The following is a 22,548-nucleotide window of genomic DNA, read 5'->3' as shown; positions in this document are numbered from 1 at the left end:
TTTTAATTTTTCACCAAACAAGTCACAACGCCTCGTCCACATCCCAAGCAATATATTCCCTTGCCAGACATCGGGGGAGAAGCGCCTTGAGCGCCTTATCCATCCCTAAATTGCACCAACATCAATCCCATCACATGCCTCTTCCATAGCCTGCAAAAGAGGCATGCGCACAAAGGGCTGCTGGTTATATACCTTCCATATAACTCTTCTATGGGGTTCAAAAATGGTAAGTATGGTGGGAGGTATTGCACGATAAATGTTTGGTAGTCAGCAAACCAGTTTTGGACTGGGGCTGCACGATGAAAGCTCACGTTGTGCCATACTACAACATACCGGTTTCTTTGGTCTGCATCATTCATACACTCTGATGGTATGAGAATGTTGTGGAGTCTTTCTAGAAATGTGAGAATATGGGCTGTGTTGTATGGTCCAAGGTTGGCATGACGGTGGAGGACACCATCCATATTGGAGATGGCAGCACACATTGTGATGTTCCCACCACGTTAGCCAGGATCATCTATAATGGCTCTGTGGCCAATGACATTCCTGTGGTCTTTTCTAGTGCTTACATCCTGATTGAAGTGTTAACAATTAACCATTCAGGTGTTTGGGCAGGTGGCACATACATTGGCCATTTAGCTTGTGTAGTGTCATTTTGAATGGTAGTGTTTTGAAAAGGCAAACATGTGACTTTATGTCAGATTGTTGTGTCTTGTGCAGAGAACCGTGTTCAGTGCATTTAAAAAGTGCCATTGTGAATTGCAAAATGTGTGTAAAGCAGAAAATGTGTTTAGACTTTTGGAGACTTGAGAAGAGGTGTTGCTCTCTGTGTGTCAGTTTAAATAGTTGTGCTGTTCATGTAATTTTAGTGTGTTAACAATTGGAAAAAACTGTAACGGAATGAGGTGTATCACAAAAGGGAGGCATGCAAGGTGTGCAGTGCTGGTGGTCCTCCAGGACAGGTTTGAAAACCCCTGGGTTAGAGTACTGTAAATGAAGTATACAGAGAAAGTGCAACTATAAAATAGTTAATCAAACACTACACTAGACCAATATTGCAGACTGAGAAAAATCTGTGAAGTGTTTTAGGTTAGCAACAGCAGTGTGTAACTGGTTCAAAATTATTGAAGTTTTATGAAAGTGTGTGTTTCGTATGGTAACAAAATATTGTTTTTATAAAGTCATGTATAGTTTTGACAAAAGTGTTCCATTTTGCAAATGTTCTGAAGTGTTGTGCTACTTTGGTGGTGTAGTGTTTTGAAAAACCGGGCCATGTTTTTAAAATTGTGCTCAAGCAATTGAAAAAAACTGTGGGTACTGATGTTGCACTGCTATTTTTTAACACAACTTTATCTGCTTATTGTAATGCTATTGGAGAAGCCAATTATTATTCAAAAATATCTTGTAAAATATATATTTAAATAAAATTATCCTTTATATTTTGTCACTCTTACGTTGCGCAGGCTGCTGTGCAAAGTAAAAAAACTGCTGCGGCTGTGGTTTCGGCATCCACCAGCAGGGGCAGACCGCTCCAGTAAAATCACATCATCACATGCACTCATTATCACATGCGCTCCTCAAATCATCATAGCTGCTTACATTCTCCTGGATCACATCGCTTTAATGTTTTAATTTCACTGTCTTTCCTGTTCATTTTTCACATCTGCCAGATTTTCTTGCAAACCAGACAGACCTAAAGTAACGTATAAAATATTCGTTTATTCTGCAACCTTTACCTGACTTCGGAATAATCCTACAAGAAAAGCTAGAGGATAACGTTAGATTTACCATGAACGGTTAATCCGGCAACTATTTACTCATTTGCTATGCGACATTACACCGGTCACATAGCTATAATTTAGCCTATACAGTTTTGTTTTACTACGAGCATGTTAATGCTGAGAAACGTCAATTAGATGTTATAAGTTTTGTCTTCCGAAATATTGAACATGTAGCCTACTTAATAAAATATTAAAACCGAATAGCTTAATGAAAATAAAAATAATTAAATATATAGGGTCTGTAGGCGACTTTGTAGGCAACTTTGCGATATTTAATTTGAGGATCACTCACTTTCAAAAAGAATGGATGTGTCCTTATTTAAAACGACTATGAAAACAATAGAAATTAATATTTGTAAAAAAAAAATCTGTAAATCTGTATCTTTAACGGATCGTATGTCACTTTGTAACAATGTGGCTCATGATTATTGAAGACTGAATGATTTTGAATAATAAGTTGAAACATTTGAAGTAGGCTATTACTTTTTCTATTTTACCAACTGCCTACATCTACCAAGCGCCCGTACGTGATGCACTTGCGCATTAGTGTCTTCAGATGAACCCGCCTCCTTAGCCACAGCATCCTCAGAGCAAACTGAATGAATAGACACGTCTTACGATACTGACATCATATGAAATACTATCCGAGAGCAGCCTCAGGGTGATATTGAGTGAAAGACAAATGATCGTTCAGATAGAGGTAAAAACCGAGACCTTGCACAGAACGTACGGCTTCAACATCCTCGCATCTGACTCAAGAAATTTGGCCAGGGATGCAGCGGGCAAAATGCACACGCGCATTATTTCTAACACAGAGACTTCTGTAAAGGACAGCTCAATACATTTCATTAAATAAATCCGTGCTGCGTTATTTCGTATTACTGGAGCTATGCCGTTTCCTGGGATTATACTCATACCAGGTGATGTCAATGAAATCGTTGATCATTTATAAATAAGAGGATACACGCAACACGTTGTTGACTGGCAATTAGGAGCTCAAGATTCATCCAGCCTTCATTCAGTGAGTATATAATTGCTTTACATTATACAATTCTTTATTTGTAGGCCTATATGTAAAATCTAAAACTTCATATTCCGAGCAGGAGTAAGAAATAACATCTCAGCCAAAGACCAAACCATCCATGGTTTCAGACTGTTTAAGACAACCTAGTGCAGTTTTTCTGTGGTTTGTCATACACATTTTGTGCTTGTAAAATAATAACAATCTCACGCATACTGTACAAATAAGTTTTTTTCTTTGCTTCATATTTGCATATTTATAATACAAAAGCCTAATATGTCTACTGCATTCCACTGCAGTGGAATAATAAAAACATTCAAAATACATAAATACAACAATTTGTTTATTTTGCTATGCAGTGTACTGAATTTCAGTATGGACATCTACAGCAACATGTCAATCTTTTGTTCGATCAGTTTTGTTATTTTAAATTAGTCGTTTTAAGTCGTTATCTCAAGGTGTGAAGAGGTTGGAAGCTTAAGTTGCTTAAGGGTTGAAAATGGACATACAGCTTATAAAAAATAGATCACAAAACTTTCTTCAAAAAATGACTGAGTTGTTTTTAGACCAGCCAATTTGTAAACCCAAGACAAATGATCAAAACATCCTCAACCGTTGTGGAAAAGATCCTATTGTTGTAATTTTAATGCTAAATATTCACAATTTATTGTGTACAGTAGCTTGATCTGTGCAAAAATGATATAAATTATGTAAGGAATAATTGACGACGGGCCATTGAATTGTAAGAAAATAATGCACACCAAGGTGGTAATGCGGCACGACGCGAAGCGGAGTGCCGTTACACCGCAGGTGTGCATTATTTTCAAATAATTCAAAGGACCGGAGTCAATTATTCCGCTTATACCACGGTTACCACAAACATTGTTCTGGTGCCTATTTTTAAGACATTTGAAAAATTAGGTGTGTGGTTTACAGAAAAATAATCAACACCCATAGAACATTTCTCAGCCAATCAGAATGCAGCATTCAACAGACCCGTGGTATAAATGCTTAATATCAGACAGTAAAATGTATGATTACTGCAGCTAACCCTTGATACATTTATTAATAAAACGTTTTTCAGATGTTGCACTTTTTATTGTGAATAAAAAAGATATACAAAATATCTGATGCACAGGTGCCAGTGAAAAAAATTATTCATTCAATTTACTCAATTTGTTTGGAGGTAAGTGGTTGCAATCAATTTATTTAAGCTACCTTTAAACAAAAGTTTTTTTATTTTATTTTACTAATTGTTTTGTTTAAATGTAGCCCAAATAAATTGATTGCAACCACTTACCTTAAAAAAATAAAATAGTAAATTGAATGAATCCTTTTTTTTCAGTCCTTTACATTTATGCATTTGGCAGATGATTTTATCCAAAGCAACTTGCAGTGCTTTACAAAATATACATTTTTAAGTCAGTGCTTGTTCCTTAGGTTTGAACCCATGACCTTTTGCATTGCTAATGCAATGCTCTTCCACTGAGCTCTAAAGGATGAGTTCTATATACAGGTCACCATGTCTGCATGAAAAACATTCTTAAGGAAAACAGTTTTCCCCTTTTAATTTGACAGGAAAGGCTGCTGACTAAGAAATTTAAGCACTCTCCCTGAAGTGGTTTTACTGGAAGTGAGCATTTTCTTAAAAGAAAAAAAAAACAATTCCCGCTTAAGAATCAGTGCTCAATTAGATTAGTGAGCTCCCTAAGCTCTGAGACATGCTATATCTATTTAAAAACAGATTGATGACCTAACGTACAAGGGTTTGTTGTAAATGACTATTTGTGATGCAATTAATAGTTTCAACACTTTATAAGCAGTAACTCCTATAATTCCAAATTGACATGAAAAACATGCAGGCTTAAATGTACTCATTGTGCTTCATTGCCTTTGTCTAGATACCTTTATCCTACATCACAGTTAAGCCCAAAACTCCTAGATCAGTTATATAGTTGCCTTGCAAATTACATTGTGTTGTACTGTAATTCCATGTAGCTCAACACAATGCCTTTGAAACAAATAAACTCAGCACATGTTTCAAATAATTATATCTGCAAATTAATTAAGTCTCATTGGGTAAAAATCTCTCAATCTCAGACAAAGCAGAGTCCCAATATTATAAAGCCTCTTAATTAAGAACCAATCAATGCTCTCCTCAGGTTTTGGGTTTCAGTGGACAAATGATAATGGCTTTGAAGTAACCATACACCAGACAAAGGACTAGTGTGAGGTGACTTTACACCAGGCTGCTGGTTAATTGAATCTAAGAGAGAAACACCACAATACCCACATTTAAGATGATGCTACAAGAGGTGGCTGCTAGTGAAATTGTTTATTGATACTAATTATAATCAAACAACTGCAAATTTGCTTATTTGTGATGCAATAACGGTATTAAAGACATTTTAAAATCTGCTTAGGTAAAATTGCCGAACAGACACATTCAAGGCAATCTTTAATCTCCATAGTTTATAATTAAAGTGCACGAAAGGCCAAGGACAACAGAATTAATTTAGAAATCTAAATACACCCTGATAGCCATCATGGTAGTCCCTGCTTGAAATTTGGGGGTCAGATATGAGAGCTTGTGAGTGCAGATGGCTGGTCTGTTAACCCAGCTATTCCTGAGGGAAGTTTAGCCACACTCAGACCCAGCTTTGACACAGACAGATGGGCAGAAAAACAATCATGATCAGATCTAAGGCTCCAGCCAGAGCATTTGTGATGTGAGCAGTGAGTCTGTGCATGATTTAAATACTGATGTTTTGATTACGCCGATTTTAAGGCCATGTTGGTTCATAAAGTTTTAGGGAAATGTACTATAACCATAACAAATCTGAAACGAGTCCCTTTAAGTAAATTCTTTTTACCACCACCAATTTTGACCATACACTGCTTGTACACAGTAATAACATTCCTGCACCATATGGCATTAACAGAAACTCACTTGCCAAAAGTGTTACTTTGTATAAAATCAGTGCTTAGATACTTTGTTAAAGGAGTGGTTCAATGGTATTTCAAGCATTCTGACTTATTAACACAGTTATAGAGTTGTTTCCTCATGCTAAACGTAGGCAAAGTGTCAAAAAAGCAGTTGGACGTGTTACAGAGTATTTTTGTGCCGAATGTACATGAACATGTAGTGAATAATAAGTTAAAGGGCGTGTTGCAGGTTAAAATTTTCAATGAATTTGTGCAATTTGTTTGTTGATAATAAACATTATGGGGTGGTTTCCCGGACAGGGATTAGCTTAATCCAGGACTAGGCCTTAGTTTAATTAGGAAATACAACTAGTTTTAACAAATATGCCTTAATAAAAACATTACCTGTGTGCATTTTGAGGCAAAACAAAGGGCCCTGATGTATTTTAAGATATGTCAGTGCAAGTTGTTTTAAGTTTGGACAGCTCTTAAAAATGTTTTAGTCTAGGACTAGTCTAATCCCTGTCCGGATCCGGTTATCCATTGTATTTTATGTTGTTGGGTATCACAAAACGGAATATAATACGAAAAAGTCCAGCGGCTTGCAATGATTCTCCTTTCCCCCAGAACGCACTGTATGACGTCACGCTGGGGAGAGAATTTATCAAAGCCGCCTTGAGAGCAAAAAAGAAAATAAAAAAATTAAATAAAAAAAAATAATTATAAAAAAAGCCGCCTTGAGAGCATTGAGAGTGACTATAGAGAGACCAGTAAAGTACAGTTCTTATAGTGCAGATTATAGATAAATACATAGACAGACAGACAGACAGACAGACAGATGGATAGGCTAGAGAGATAGGCAGACAGCCAGATAGCATAACGTTAGCATAACTTTGTGTAGAAAGTAAACAAAAATTAACATACTTGTGCGTGCTGGCTTGAGGGGGTCCATGATCCTGCCTGAAATGGGTGTAACTTTATGCGATCTTCAGCACAAACAGCATGCCAAATCCTGGAAGCCGAGTAAGGCACGTCACATCTGTTCGCGGGGTCGACCAGCGACCCAAACGCACTCACTTCCTTACAGCCAGTAGCGGTGTGACAATCGGGACTCGGGAGAGTCTGACTTTCCCAGTGGGCCGGTCTGATAATAGTTAAACATTTCGAGTTATATTGGCAACACCGTCTGGCGGTCTGATGTGCGGCCGGTTCCCGATCAGCCTGCTGGTCAAACTGTGCAGCCTCTCTGCTTAACAAAGTATATAAAAGTGCTCAACCTATTCGGCAGGTCCAACCATGTACAGGATTTATAAAAATACGGTGATCAATGAGCGGTTCCTCCTCAAATGGCATAGCCTGTCGTGATGTAAAAAGCCGCCGAACGCCTGTTTATTACAGTATGTATGCGGTCGGATACGAGTGTGCTGCAGCTGCTGACTGCTTCTGCGTAAATGATCGTGTGATTCGTTATGATCGCATAAACAATATAACAAAGCATCCTTTTATTTCACAAAACAATATATTTTAGATATTATTTGATATACTAGTAATTGTGGATTAAGGATGTTTAAAAATCTGGTCTGGTGGTCAGGACATCATGAATGGATCAAATCAGCAGATTTGCTAAGTTTTATTTATCTCCACATATATCATAAATAATAATTAGCATGGTAATTTTGCAGTATACCACATTATATGTTTCCTACGATGTATATATGATTTCCAAATTATATACGTAAGTATTAAACAGCAATAAATCTCGTCTATCTCTATGGCTCTGGCTGAGGCTTTTTCCACTTCTCCCCAATTTTTACGCAATTCGTCTTTGCCGAATTGCGTAAAAAAAAACGTTAATACCAAAAATGTAAAAAAAGTGGACAATTTTTGAGACATTTTAAATATGATATACATATCTTGAGTGATTTATGTACCCATTAATCGACAGTGGTGGTTAACCTGCAACACGCCCTTTAAACAGTTTTGTATAGTGTTGCATGACTCGTACTCGCTCCTCCCGCCGTAGTAACTCCTCCTTCTTCATTTTTTCGTACTTTTATAAATCTGATAAAACTAAAGACTCAGCGTGTGTTACGTGAGCTTTAAAGGCAAAATGAGTAGTGTGTGTGATCAGAGTTTTGGCAATGCAGGATCCACATATACATCATCGAACACAAGCACATTGTCACGTTTGGACGGAGATTAACTTCTGGTCTCTGTTTGTTTAAAGAGTAACTAAACCCTAAACCAACTTTTTTTAGTTAATGATCTGTAAGAATGGGGCTTTATTAGTGCTGTTCATTGATTTAGTAACTTTTTTGACATTTGGATATATTGGATAATAAAGTGTTTCAATACTACAGGATGTGGTGTAAAAACGTCTGAGTGCTGCCCTCTTCAGGTTGAACGGTGGCTACTGCAGTTAAATTTTCCTATTGGTTGTTGGGTCCAAAAATACCTTGTAACATGAGCATGTTCAAGCTCACCACGCCCTTGTTACGATCTCACCACACACTTGGTACGAGCTTAGTTCGTCCCCTCTATCTCCGTTGGGATCTGGCCACTTTTCTTGCATTTTTCAATTATTGCCAGTGGGTGGAGTTAGGCTCTTATCAGGGGTTTAGTTGCTCTTTAATGGTCTGACTCGTGGCTAACTCTGGAACAAATGCCTCATTGAAAATAACAAATGTTTTGGTTTCCTAAATACGAGGGGAGACGACGACCATGGATCACCGCTATGTGAAAGTTTGGCAGTCGATCTGTAGTTAACATTGCATACATTCATTTGACACATAACATTAGCTTATTGTAGTTTTCTAGGTAATTTTCGGGTTGTTTATTTTGCTTGTTATCAGAAATAAACTACTCTAAAATGACTCTGTTGTTATTGATTCTTTGCAAAGTTTACCGTGTTGCATGAAAACCGTTTGTTTATGTTGTTACTGCTGAAACCATCTATAATGTTTCTGTCTTTTTCCAGTGGGATGACCTTCTGCCGTGAGGCCTGTCCCATCAATCCCTGCATCCCTCTCCTGTCTGTCTGTGAGCTTGTGACTCCAGCAGGCTGATGAGACGCTTTGTGTACTGTAAGGTGGTGCTGACCACCTCTCTGGTCTGGGTGCTAGTGGATGTCTTCTTGCTACTGTACTTCAGTGAGTGCAACAAATGTGACAACAAGAAGGATCGCTCGCTGTTGCCTGCGCTCAGAGGTGAGTTAAACCATTTCAAAGAATTAAGCTTTATTCTTGACTTGCACATTTTATTCTCGCTTGCTTACATTCAAACATGGAGACTAAACACTATCAATAGTCACACTTTTCATTGTATGAGTGTAAAGAACTTTAAAGGGGACAGAGAATGAAAAACCATTTTTACCTTGTCTTTGTTGAATAATGGTAGTCTACCCACATTCACAAACATACAAAAAGTGCTAAACATCTCAGTCTCATAGAAATTCCTCTTTTAGAAATGTCAGCCAGAAAACAGCCCAATCTGAACAACTGATGCTTATGACATCACAGGCATCTAACTGCCCCTCCACTTTAAAATAATTGGCTACATTTTTTGAGTGGCAGCAAAGTTAGCCAATCAGTAATGAGATTGCAAGTTAAGCCAGTAGGGGGAGCCAAATAGGTGCAAAACCACTTGTTTAAAATCCCCCACCCTAATAGAGCTATCTGAGAGAGGTTTTTAGGAAGCTTCTAAGGCATTACAGACCCAAACAAAAACAAAAAAAATTGTGTCTACATGTCACATTACAGAACAAGGATAAATACTCCGTTCAATCATTCTATTTCACCTTTTACTTTCTGCAAAATAATTTTGTGCACACAAAAGAAAGGAAGTCCAATTTATTATGGGTGACGGTTCCTTTAAAAGCAAATGTAAGACTGCTTTTATTTTTAGTGTGTTTTTTACATGTTTGAGTCTGCTATCATTGTTTTCTGACTGTGCAGTTTCTTCTAGTGTGTCTTAAAACGGTGACTGCTCACTGTGAAACTTCCTGTTTCTTAACATTAAATCTAACATCACTGAATTTTCGTCCTTGAATGATCTGCCTAAATAGGTTTAGAGCTGTAAGCCGCTTTCAGGTTTAGATGTGGGCAGCCAACAGCCATAAGCACAGCTTTTTCTGAAACTTTTTTTCCTAAATGTCTGGTTATAAATTTAGATCATGTGGTCTGTTTGTTACTTAAGGAAAGTTGACATACAGAAAGCTTGTATCTGTTTGAATTACAATCTGTGTCATGTATTTGTTTTCTAAAAATGGCAGGTAAGCTGTTAGGGTATTAAACTGTCAGTTAAGGTCTGCTGAGAAAAGCTGTGCTTAGAAGCAACTCAGTCTGTTGGTCATTTGTGCAATTGCTTTTATATAAGCTTGGTTTAGTTTGAAGATCATCTATTACTGAGGTCATGACAGTCTTGGCTTATTAACCCTGAAAGTGGCAGGGCGGCAGTGTTGCTTAGTGGGTAGCATTGGTTTCTCACAAGCCTGTAAGTTTTAGCTGGACCATGAAAGCTTTTTGGGTGCAGTTTGCTTGAAACACTTCAGCAGTTTTGAAAAAAAAAGATTGTCATTCTTTTTTTTAATAAAAATGTATGTATTCATGTGAAACAGGCATAACACTTTCATTATCTGCAGAGAATAAATTAAACTACTACTGAATTAGTTTAAAATATTATGACAGAAAGCGTAAAAGAGTCAATAATTTTTGTTTTGAAAATAACAGGCTGAGTACTGCAAATGTGAATACATGTATATCAAATCAAAATGTACTTTTTAAGCATATATTTGTCCGGTCTGATCCAAGAGCTAGAACTAAGTGTTGTGTAGCATCTGCTATTTCCTTTTATGTTACATTTTGGATTTAATTGAAGATTATAAATATTAATACATGTGTGTACATTTGCATGTCTTTTGATGTATGCTACTAGGAGTTATGTATATGCAGATGTTCCCCAGCTCATATTTGAGACAAATATCGCTAAATATTTTACCAAATGCACTTGTTTTGCTTTCGTTGTGTTTATAAGGTACAAATGACTGTTTGGGTTATTTTTAGTTTTACTGTGGAGGCAGTTTTTACCTGACTGCAGAAGATGTATCATTAAAAGCCCCGTCATAAAAAGAGGATAGATGAAGTTTCAACAACCGACCTTATTGCTAAATAAATAGCGGACTGGGATCAATGCAACAATGCAGTGGAGAATTGTTGCTTCCCTGCCTAATTGCTACATCATTAAGTATACATCAGTCTCTTTTCAGACTGCATTTCAAACTAATGATGCATCAGAGCTTTACATTCAAATAAAATGAATGAGATGGTGCTTAGTGGACATCAATTATTCAATGGCCTTTCATAGCTCTTGCCAAATAACTGTGAGCCAGAAATTCTCAAATCTAAGATGGCTCCCCAAGACAATTAACAATTTATTTTATTATCACAGTTTAACAAAAGACTTATATTATCTCCTGAATAAACATTTAAACCAGCAAAATTCACATCACAGAAAATTATATTTTGATGTCACAACACTTGCCCAGTGACAGTTCCATCAACTTGCCCAAACCTGAAACTGTAACATTGGCCAACAGTTACCTTGGCAACCTGTTCCCTTCAGGATTATTATAAAAAATGAGTTTGCAAGTTTTCGTTCTTTTTTAAATGTTTGTCTTATATTGGTTTTAATGTGTTTTAATAATACCTCTTATATTTTAGATCAGATGGGCTCCGTCCAAAAACTTTGTCAGCTGTTTGCTGTCAACTGTTTACATGTGATGCTGCTTATTTTTTAAATAAGGTATTTTAATGGGGAATAAGGTATTTTAATGGGCAACATAAATATTATCATTAATTATGTTGCCAACCTTTTATTTTATGTCTAAAGTGTGCCTGTGGTCCCTTAAAGTCCCCCTGTAGTTGACAAGATTAAAATTTCTATCTTAGAACTATAATTGACAGCATAATGGCTACAAACAAAAATTATTTTAAAAATTAATCTTAAAAGAAGTTATTAAACATTGCTCTTTTACCCAAACTGCATTATATTACATGATCTTCTTTCTTTTGGAAGGAAGGTGCCCTCAGACTCATTCAGGCTCACTGACATTATGTTAGATGTCCAATTATAAGTTGTGATTGCTGCTTCGCGATCGGCTTGAAACTGGCTGCGTGTGATAAGCCTGAGATTAATAAAATAGATTATGTTTAATAATATATATAATACAGAAAATATTATATTATAAAATATAATCATGTAAATTTTCTATATCAACATTATTATAAACATTATAATTATAGCCTAGTATTTGATTATAGTGTACGTGATTATTGCGTACGGTTTTAGGTTTTCTTGAATTTTTGCGAACATTTTGAAGACATTTTGATATGTCTTCAGCTCAGACCATAGATAGATATGAGGAGCTCAGATGCAAAAGCCGTTAAACGCCACCTTCGTAAAAAATTATAGATCAACCCAATGCTCGCGGCACATATTATACATAATTATTAATTATTTTAATAATTATTATTAAATATTATGCTTAATCCCGGCCTCAGGCCAATTAGAAATACAGTTGTTTTTTTAGCAAAATTCATTAAGGGTGAAACAAAATGCAAATTAACAAGAAAACGTCAGATGCACTAATATTTACAGTACATAGTTGCCGCATTCGGCAGTTCCAGACACATAGCTGTAAAGGATGGTTTCACAATGCATACATAAATTGCACATTTAAAGCATGCATATTTTTTTCAGCGGTGATGGTAACAGGTTAGAGCGCAACACATGCCCGCGTCTGAAGGAGTGCAGCAATTGTTTCAGCAATAATTCTATGTGGCTAACATATCTATGGCTCGGACTGCTTTATCCACTCACTGAACTGTGATTGGTAACATGTGTGTGATGTAGGAAACCGGAGCCGTGGTTTTCAGTTTGTCTTTGGAAAACTGCAGTTTAATATTAAATTATTTAAATTATGTCAATATTAAAAACATCACAAAGACATATAAACAAAAATAAAAACTTGATTTTCACCACAGGGGGACTTTAAAATGCATGTTCATAAAGCATCCAGCCATGTATATGCCCCTACAGACCACCAGGTTCAACCAGATATCTTAACTGAGAAAACCATCAAACAGACAAACCATCACATTGTCCTCTAAATTGGCTGTCAGTGGCTTGAATTGGATCCTCGTAACCAAGTATGCTGTAAATGGATCTACTGCCAGAAGTTTTATAGAAAGCACAAAAATAAATATGGGAATGGTGGCCATCCTGTTCCCTCAACTCGAGGCACATAACTCATCCTGTACTGTTTGCCCTGTGGATGGTTGTGTTCGGAATAGCCCTCTATACTCTTACATAGTGCACTGTTTGTGGTGACAGCCAGGTGTACCGTTGTCCGAAACCATAGTGGACATTGAGTCCCCTGATGCAGCACAGTAACAAGTGTGCAACTGATGTAAACTCACAACTTGCTGCTACCCATCCACTGTGAGTGGTGAATTAATTCCTCGAGATTACACCCACAGCACTCTGGCACAGTCAATATTCAAACTCACTCACTCATTTTCATTTACCCCTTCAAGTGAATTTGTTCTATACTTACAGTATTGTTCAAAATAATAGCAGTACAATGTGACCAACCAGAACAATCAAGGTTCCCAGTACACTCCTTATCGCTACGTGGCAAACAAGTCACCAGTAGGTTCAGCAGACTCCCAGAAAACAAACAAGACCCAGCATTTATGATATGCACGCTCCCAAGGCTGCGCAATTGGGCAATTAGTTGAAAGGGGTGTGTTAAAAAAAATAGCAGTGTGGCATTCAATCACTGAGATCATCAATTTTGTGAAGAAACAGGTGTGAATCAGGTGGCCCCTATTTAAGGATGAAGCCAACACTTGTTGAACATGCATTTGAAAGCTGAGGAAAATGGGTCGTTCAAGACATTGTTCAGAAGAACAGCGTACTTTGATTAAAAAGTTGATTGGAGAGGGGAAAACCTATAAAGAGGTCCAAAAAATGATAGGCTGTTCAGCTAAAATGATCTCCAATGCCTTAAAATGGAGAGCAAAACCAGAGAGACGTGGAAGAAAACGGAAGACAACCATCAAAATGGATAGAAGAATAACCAGAATGGCAAAGGCTCAGCCAATGATCACCTCCAGGATGATCAAAGACAGTCTGGAGTTACCTGTAAGTACTGTGACAGTTAGAAGACGTCTGTGTGAAGCTAATCTATTTTCAAGAATCCCCCGCAAAGTCCCTCTGTTAAAAAAAGGCATGTGCAGAAGAGGTTACAATTTGCCAAAGAACACATCAACTGGCCTAAAGAGAAATGGAGGAACATTTTGTGGACTGATGAGAGTAAAATTGTTCTTTTTGGGTCCAAGGGCCACAGGCAGTTTGTGAGACGACCCCCAAACTCTGAATTCAAGCCACAGTACACAGTGAAGACAGTGAAGCATGGAGGTGCAAGCATCATGATATGGGCATGTTTCTCCTACTATGGTGTTGGGCCTATTTATCGCATACCAGGGATCATGGATCAGTTTGCATATGTTAAAATACTTGAAGAGGTCATGTTGCCCTATGCTGAAGAGGACATGCCCTTGAAATGGTTGTTTCAACAAGACAATGACCCAAAACACACTAGTAAACGGGCAAAGTCTTGGTTCCAAACCAACAAAATTAATGTTATGGAGTGGCCAGCCCAATCTACAGACCTTAATTCAATTGAGAACTTGTGGGGTGATATCAAAAATGCTGTTTCTGAAGCAAAACCAAGAAATGTGAATGAATTGTGGAATGTTGTTAAAGAATCATGGAGTGGAATAACAGCTGAGAGGTGCCACAAGTTGGTTGACTCCATGCCACACAGATGTCAAGCAGTTTTAAAAAACTGTGGTCATACAACTAAATATTAGTTTAGTGATTCACAGGATTGCTAAATCCCAGAAAAAAAAATGTTTGTACAAAATAGTTTTGAGTTTGTACAGTCAAAGGTAGACACTGCTATTTTTTTGAACACACCCCTTTCAACTAATTGCCCAATTGCACAGCCCCAAGAGCGCGCACACCATGAATGCTGGGCCTCGTTTGTCCTCCGAGAATCCACTGAACCCACCGGTAACCCGTTTGCCACATATCAACAAAAAATACACCAAAAACCTTGATTATTCTGGTTAGTCACATTGTACTGCTATTATTTTGAACAAGACTGTATTTGTATATGTTTTAAATGTTTAAATATTCCTAGTAGTCAGATAAGGTGGAGTTTGCAAGAGGATGATTAAAAGTCTTTAGGATTTAATAACTTTTCAGATTGAATCAGACATGTGATGCTTTAGTGTTTTTGAAAGATAGTCTTTAGTTATCACAGCAATAGGCTTAATAGCCTTTAAATTTCTCAGCAAAAAAAGTGTAGCACTGTAGGAATTTGTCTGAAAATGTTGATTTTGTCCAAGCATTACCTGTTTGAGAAGTGTTTAGTCACATTTTAAGGTGTGTGTGTGTGTGTGTGTGTGTGTGTGTGTGTGTGTGTGTGTGTGTGTGTGTGTGTGTCGCAGACAGATTCTATAACATGGATCAATAATCCAGAACACTGCTGAATGTTGTTGATGGATGTTAAAATTTACATTATAAATTTGCATAATTTTAAAACTTTGTCATTAATCACTATGCACTGTGCAGTTTGTGAAGTTTTGGGCATCTTAATTCAAATAAAGCTGTATTCATTTGTAGCATTTGTTATTCATGAAAGGCCATTGGCAAGCCATATACACTCACCTAAAGGATTATTAGGAACACCTGTTTAATTTCTCATTAATGCAATTATATAATCAACCAATCACATGGCAGTTGCTTCAATGCATTTAGGAGTGTGGTCCTGGTCAAGACAATCTCCTGAACTCCAAACTGAATGTCAGAATGGGAAAGAAAGGTGATTTTAAGCAATTTTGAGCATGGCATAGTTGTTGGTGCCAGTTACTGGTATTTTCATGCACAACCATTTCTAGGGTTTACAAAGAATTGTGTGAAAAGGGAAAAACATCCAGTATGCAGCAGTCCTGTGGATGAAAATGCCTTGTTGATGCTAAAGGTCAGAGGTGAATGGGCCGACTGATTCCAGCTGATAGAAGAGCAACTTTGACTGAAATAACCACTCGTTACAACCGAGGTATGCAGCAAAGCATTTGTTAAGCCACAACACACACAACCTTGAGGCAATGGGCTACAACAGCAGAAGACCCCACCGGGTACCACTCATCTCCACTACAAATAGGAAAAAGAGGCTACAATTTGCACGAGCTCACCAAAATTGGGCAGTTGAAGACTGGAAGTCTCGATTTCTGTTGAGACATTCAGATGGTAGAGTCAGAATTTGGCGTAAACAGAATGAGAACATGGATCCATCATGCCTTGTTACCACTATGCAGGCTGCTGGTGGTGGTGTAATGGTTTTGGGGATGTTTTGTTGGCACCCTTTAGCCCCCTTAGTGCCAACTAGGCATCGTTTAAATGCCACGGCCTACCTGAGCATTGTTTCTGACCATGTCCATCCCTTTATGTCCACCATGTACCCATCCTCTGATGGCTACTTCCAGCAGGATAATGCACCATGTCACAAAGCTCGAATCATTTCAAATTGGTTTCTTAAACATGACAATGAGTTCACTGTACTAAAATGGCCCCCACCGTCACCAGATCTCAACCCAATAGAGCATCTTTGGGATGTGGTGGAACGGGAGCTTCGTGCCCTGGATGTGCATCCCACAAATCTCCATCAACTGCAAGATGCTATCCTATCAATATGGGCCAACATTTCTAAAGAATGCTTTCAGCACTTTGTTGAATCCATGCCACATAGAATTAAGGCAGTTCTGAAGGTGAAAGGGGGTCAAACACAGTATTAGTGTGGTGTTCCTAATAATCCTTTAGGTGAGTGTAAGTTTCATAATGTGACATTTGCTGGTGCAACAGGATATTCACTGAGACAAAATGTAGGGCTGTATTTAATTCTTCAGGAATTTTTTTGAATAATACAACAAATGGTTGGAGCAGGCTTTTTTGCTTCTGATGATTCTGAAGAAAAATAAGTTTTGTGGATTAACAAAGGTGACAAAAGCCAGTTTGATTACATTTTTATTTAATTTACATATTTAAATTGTAAAAATCATCTGAACTACAGTTACCAAATGCTTTTTCTGTATTTTAGCGGTGATGTCACGAACCCCAGAGGCTCCTGGTGAAATGGGGAAGGCAGTGATCATTCCAAAGGAACAACAGGACAAGATGAAAGAGCTCTTTAAAATCAATCAGTTCAATCTGATGGCCAGTGACATGATCGCACTCAACAGAACTCTACCAGATGTCAGGCTGGATGGGTGAGTGTTTGTATATGAGGAACAAATGCCCCATGATCACACTATTGACATTAATGACAGGACTCAATGAACATTTCTAATCACTGTCCTAGTCAGATTTACTGGCACCTTTGGTAAATATGAGCAAAAAAGCTGTAAAAATAAATCAACATGCAGAATCTTTCCACATCATTCAAATGTCCATGATGGTGCTTTCTCCTCTTCAGTTTATACCACAAATTTTCTGTGGGGTTCAGGTAAGAGGTCTGGGTTGATTTTAATGTTTGTTTTGGATCAATGTGCTGATGAAAGGTCCAAACATGGCACATTGTAAGATTTCTAGCAGATGAAATAATGTTTTCATTTTTCATATGTGGATGTTTGATAGAATCCATGTTCCATGAACAAGATGCTCAGGAGCTCCAGTAAAAAAAGTAGTGCCAAAACATTTCGAACTTAGGGGCCGTAACTAATCTGCATATAGTGGGTGATTGGTTTATAGGTTTAAGGTGGGGGTGTCTCCCAACATTGAGTGAAGTTTGCTTATTTTATTGTTACACTTTAACGATTCTGTTGTCATATGAGTGAGACTATTGTACCACATGAGACATTTCAAATGATATCAAACAAGAGCAGATTCAGATTATTTTGTGCATGTATGAATTAGGGCTTTCACAATACTTAAATAATTGTCTCATCGCGATTGTTTGAGCTCATCGCGATGATTTCCGATCACCACAATGATTGCACATCTCTCTGAAAAACACAAGGGGGAGCTGCAGCGCCTGTATAAACGAGACCGTATAAGATGGCGCTCTTTAACCGACAGCGTAACGAGATGCATTGCAAAGCCATTTAATACAGTGGAAAAACAGCATTTAAAGTAATGCTGCAAAACTTTGATAAGTAGTACGAACTGACAGGTAAAACATAAACATTTCCTAATTTAGGGAAGTGAAGGATGTTATTCTTAAGGATCTGTAAGTAAGATTTTTTTTGCAGCCACTGCAGACATGTGGTCCAGTACTAATATGACCTTAGTAGGATTGGCTACTATTTAAGGCCTGTTATGGTATAGTCAGTTTTTTATTGCATTTTCATTTCCATAAATTTTTGACACATTTTTGTGTTTATTTCTTATGAAGAATTTTCAGTTTTTGAAAGATATATTCATTAAATAATTACTTTAAGTATGTGATATGTTTATTAATATTTACTGCCAGGTAAACCTTGCAAAAGATTTAATCTAAATAATCACAACAATGTGTGAAAATTATTTCATGAACAAAAAAAAATGTATGACAATAAATGTCAAAGCAATACAACAGGCAATTAATTGTCATAATCGTCCATGCCCTAAACAGCCAATTAATTGTCATAAGTCACAATTTTTAAGGCAATTAACCGTCAGCCAAATTTCATAATCGTGACAGCCCTAGTATGATTGTAGTATTTCATACGGTTTGCTCTGAGAGAATGAGGAGGATTGTAGCCCGCCAACCTTTCTGGTACTGTAGGTCAGATGATTAAAAACTATCAATAGGCAGTGATGGGAGTAACGCGTTACTGTAACTCCACTACTTTTAGCAGTAACGAGCATGTAACGAAGTATTTTTTAAATCAAGTAACGCAATTACAATTACTGAAATTTAAATTAGTTTGTTACTAGCGTTACTCTATTTTGTAAAAAATAGACAACATATCTGACGTCGCAGGACCGTGGTTGGCGGCGCAATGATTCATTACACTTCATCATAGCTGACAGTGCATATAGAATGAACATGAAAAATCTAAACGGGACAACATACCTTTTGTTTAAAAATTGTGCGCAAGTCATAATCCATCCAGACTCATGTTTGTAAATTATCTTCGCCAAGCAATCCCGGCATGACATTAACTTGCATTTGTAGTCCACAAAAGTAATAAATCTGAGAAATGTTCATATATTCTTAGATGTTTACATCGGCCTTCATGGAAGAGAACGATCCGCGATTGTTGTTTCCACTAAAATATTCACACTGCGCTGTACACCCGTGTTAAAACTCCATAGTATGTGTGAGCTCGCTTTTAGTTTTAGTTTCAGTCTCTCCATATCCGAAAAAAACAATCCACTCGCTCTTTGTCCGTCTGACAAAACAATCCACGTAGCCTACTCCGTTTTCTGATTAAATATCTTCCTTTAATCCTGTGTATCATTTAAATCCAACAGAAAATATATACAAACAGTATATGACCAAAAAGCACAGTCCCTGCCGCGAGCTTCACAAGCTGTGTTCCAATTCAAGGGCTGCACCCTACTAAGCATGCGATAAAAGGTGAGCACTTTGTTTCAAGGCGCTCAGAAGTTCGCGAAGAGAACTGAAATGAGACGGTCTAACCTTCGGAGGACCCATAATTTGCGTCACCTGCTGCACGCGCATCGCGCCTGTCAGCAGGACACAGCGGAGACGTTTCTAACTTATTAAAATAAATATGGAATCAGAAAAATGATAATTTGTTTTAGAAAATATGACATGTTGACACAATTGTCTCCAAATTTTTAAAGAGACACTGCACAATTTTAACACATTATATATTTTTGTAAACATGCAGAATATTTGTCTAAATGATCTAAATATACATATACAAGTAAGTTTACATATTAAGATAATTTCTAACAAAAATATTCAAAGGTTGACTCTAAAGCAAAATAGGCTCCTACAGTATGTGATCTATTAGAGTCTTACGTGTAAAATAACTTAAAAGTTACTTTTCTTAGTAACTAATTACTTTTGATATACAGTAACTGGTAGAGTAATTCAGTTACTTTTAAAAGAAGTAACTAGTAACTGTAACTAATTACTAATTTTCAGTAACTTGCCCAATACTGTTTAAATCACACTGATGAGTTGGTGGTGTCAGGAGTCAAAGCTATACATTGTAACAGGATTCTGTGTCATTCCGGGAATAGCTGTCCATCAATTGTGACATGTACAAACGGATGGCATATGATATCAAAGCATCACAAGAGCAGACTGCTCTGCATGCTTTCTAATCGCTCTCGCAGTACTTTTATTAGTGTTTTTGTGGATCGATCTGCGCAGCACCATTTTGCACGCATGATCATCTGCAGACAGGTGGCGAGGGCGCGGAGATAGGGGTATGGCTAAAAGAGCCGAAATAACGTTATAACATTTCGTCTTGTCTCGTTTTGATCAACAAATATCAAGAGACATTTTAGCATAGCTTTTATTTTGTAAACCACTTTTAGTCTTGTTTTCATTTGTCAAATAATATTGCATTATACATTTAATTATAGTCATCATCACATGACCAGCATTTATGTTGCGTCTCGTCTGGTTTTCGTAACACGATAAAGGTTCGTTGACGACTATATTTAGTCATACATTTCTTGACGACAGCAATACTACAGTATGTCTGACAACAATTATACCTGACATCAGATTTTACTGCGTGATGATTGGTATTTTAACTGTAAGGCAGGACATCCGTTGCCATAGCAGATATATTAAGGGTTGCATTGCCCCCTATTTATAGTAATAGTGGTGCTCAATATCCAACAAATTTAACTAGTTAACATTCGGTAAACTCTTGCATGGATATGTAACAGAATAATCAAAGTGTTTTTCAAGCTGCATTGTTGAATAATGTTCAAGCGATATGAATTCTGCCTATTGTTGATAAATACTATTAGTGACACTTCCCAATGAACTTAAGTAGTCCTATTGTGGGATATACAGCATGTCATCAGTGTCTCTATCTGTAGTAGGCACTTACTAGTGCCCAAACCATGTACATAATGTTTTTATCCAGGGAGCTGGTTGAGACTGTCATTGTTAATAACTAACCTTGATTCGATGATTCAGTAATTTTGTGCAAAACAAATACCTAAAATGCATAAAATCTGACGGTGACTCTGCAGTCTTTTGTGGTTGGTATGAGTCATATTTTTACTCTGTCCTTGTGTTTCCCAGATGTAAGACGAAGACATACCCTGATGATCTCCCAAACACCAGCATTGTGATCGTGTTTCACAATGAGGCATGGAGTACTCTCCTGAGAACCATACATAGCGCCATAAACCGCTCGCCCAGACACCTGCTGCTCGAGATACTACTGGTGGACGATGCCAGCGAGAGAGGTGCCAGTCACATTACCATCATAATTCTAATTGTGTTTTAACATGGGTCCACAGTAGGGCTGGGTAAAAATATCGATTCATCAATGCATTGCAGTTATTTGTTCCTCAATTCAATATCGATCCATCAAGTCCTATGAATCGATTCAGCCTACCGGCCAGTGGCGGTGCTGTGGGTGGGCAACACTCTAGCGCCCGCCCCCCGAGGTAATTTGATCCGGCCCTTTATGTAGTCTGTGAAAAAGACATCTCTAGAATAAATAAATGTAGAATTAAAATAAATGTAGTTGGACAACGGGCCCTACAGTTACGAGTTGATGAGCGTGCATCTGTTACAGCATGAGATGCAGAGCGTGAGTCACGTGACTGGCACGAGCAGCTGTGTCACGTGTTTATATTTGCCGCTCGCGCCCGCATATCAAGACGTGATGACTGACAGTGGTGAGACCACGGACTCTATGCCCGTTTTAACTTCTTGTATTTACAAAACCGCCTTTTCCGACAGTTGTTATTTGATATGTCGGCTCAATGATGACTTGCTTATCCACAATAACATTAGATGTCTTAATAAAGGAAACGCATTGAAATGATTAGTAACAGTTAATCACCCATCGCGCCCAACACCTGCACCACTGAACGCGTATCTACTGACAAACATACACCTGATTTTACTGCTCTAACGAAATCTAAAAGTATAATTTCTCTTATTAGAAGCTAGACTAATGTTTGCCAATTATTAAGATGGCTGGTGTAATTTAAATAGGGGTAGTGAAATAATTAGCTTTGACAAAAACAGCATAAAACAATGTTATGTTACATATTGTAAACTTTTTTGTTATGTGTACTAAAGTGAGTAAATAAGTTAAATTCTCAATGAGTGTGATATGGCTCTTATTTACCCCTTTAAATGTAAATTAAAGCTTTCTCTGGCATCTTACAGTGCACTTATGTTGTTATGCAGTTTTAAAATACAACATATGAACATGTCTGGATGTAGAAAAAGCCTACTTGGACATCTTACAATGCACTAATTTTGTTGTATGCAGTTTGAAAATACATGTTTGTAGAAAAAGCCTGTTGTACAATGCACTGATTTTGTTGTTATGCAGTTTATATATATGGGAAAATGTAGTCATAATCACTGATATATCTTCGGCCCCTCATATGAGATGCTTTTCATGAACTGGCCCCATGACAAACTAACTGAATATCCCTGCTCTAGTAAGAGCGTTCAGCGTTGTACAAGACACGCTTTACCAAAACATGCTTTACCAAAACAGCAAGATGGCAATAAGCAGCTGCATTCCGTTC

At 37.4% G+C, this 22,548-nt stretch overlaps 1 protein-coding gene across 3 annotated transcripts in view; it reads left to right on the top strand.

Annotated features, from left to right (window-relative positions):
• The first annotated feature begins 2,316 nt into the window (after window positions 1-2,316).
• Window positions 2,317-22,548, top strand: part of galnt13 (polypeptide N-acetylgalactosaminyltransferase 13) — a 66,019-nt gene continuing 45,787 nt past the window's right edge. For 2 of the 3 annotated variants that reach the window (XM_055215824.2, XM_055215822.2), the window contains exons 1-4: window positions 2,317-2,802; window positions 8,705-8,933; window positions 16,952-17,120; window positions 21,074-21,240. In XM_055215824.2, coding sequence (XP_055071799.1) covers window positions 8,792-8,933; window positions 16,952-17,120; window positions 21,074-21,240 — 478 coding nt within the window. In that variant the 5' untranslated portion in view covers window positions 2,317-2,802; window positions 8,705-8,791. The remainder of the gene's footprint in view (window positions 2,803-8,704; window positions 8,934-16,951; window positions 17,121-21,073; window positions 21,241-22,548) is intronic. The other variant, XM_055215825.2, reaches the window with a different exon arrangement.

Source organism: Misgurnus anguillicaudatus, chromosome 17, assembly GCF_027580225.2.
Source record: "Misgurnus anguillicaudatus chromosome 17, ASM2758022v2, whole genome shotgun sequence".
Classification (NCBI taxonomy): domain Eukaryota; kingdom Metazoa; phylum Chordata; class Actinopteri; order Cypriniformes; family Cobitidae; genus Misgurnus; species Misgurnus anguillicaudatus.
Note: the sequence above shows the minus strand (reverse complement) of the source record. Positions and strands in the feature narration are given on the sequence as shown.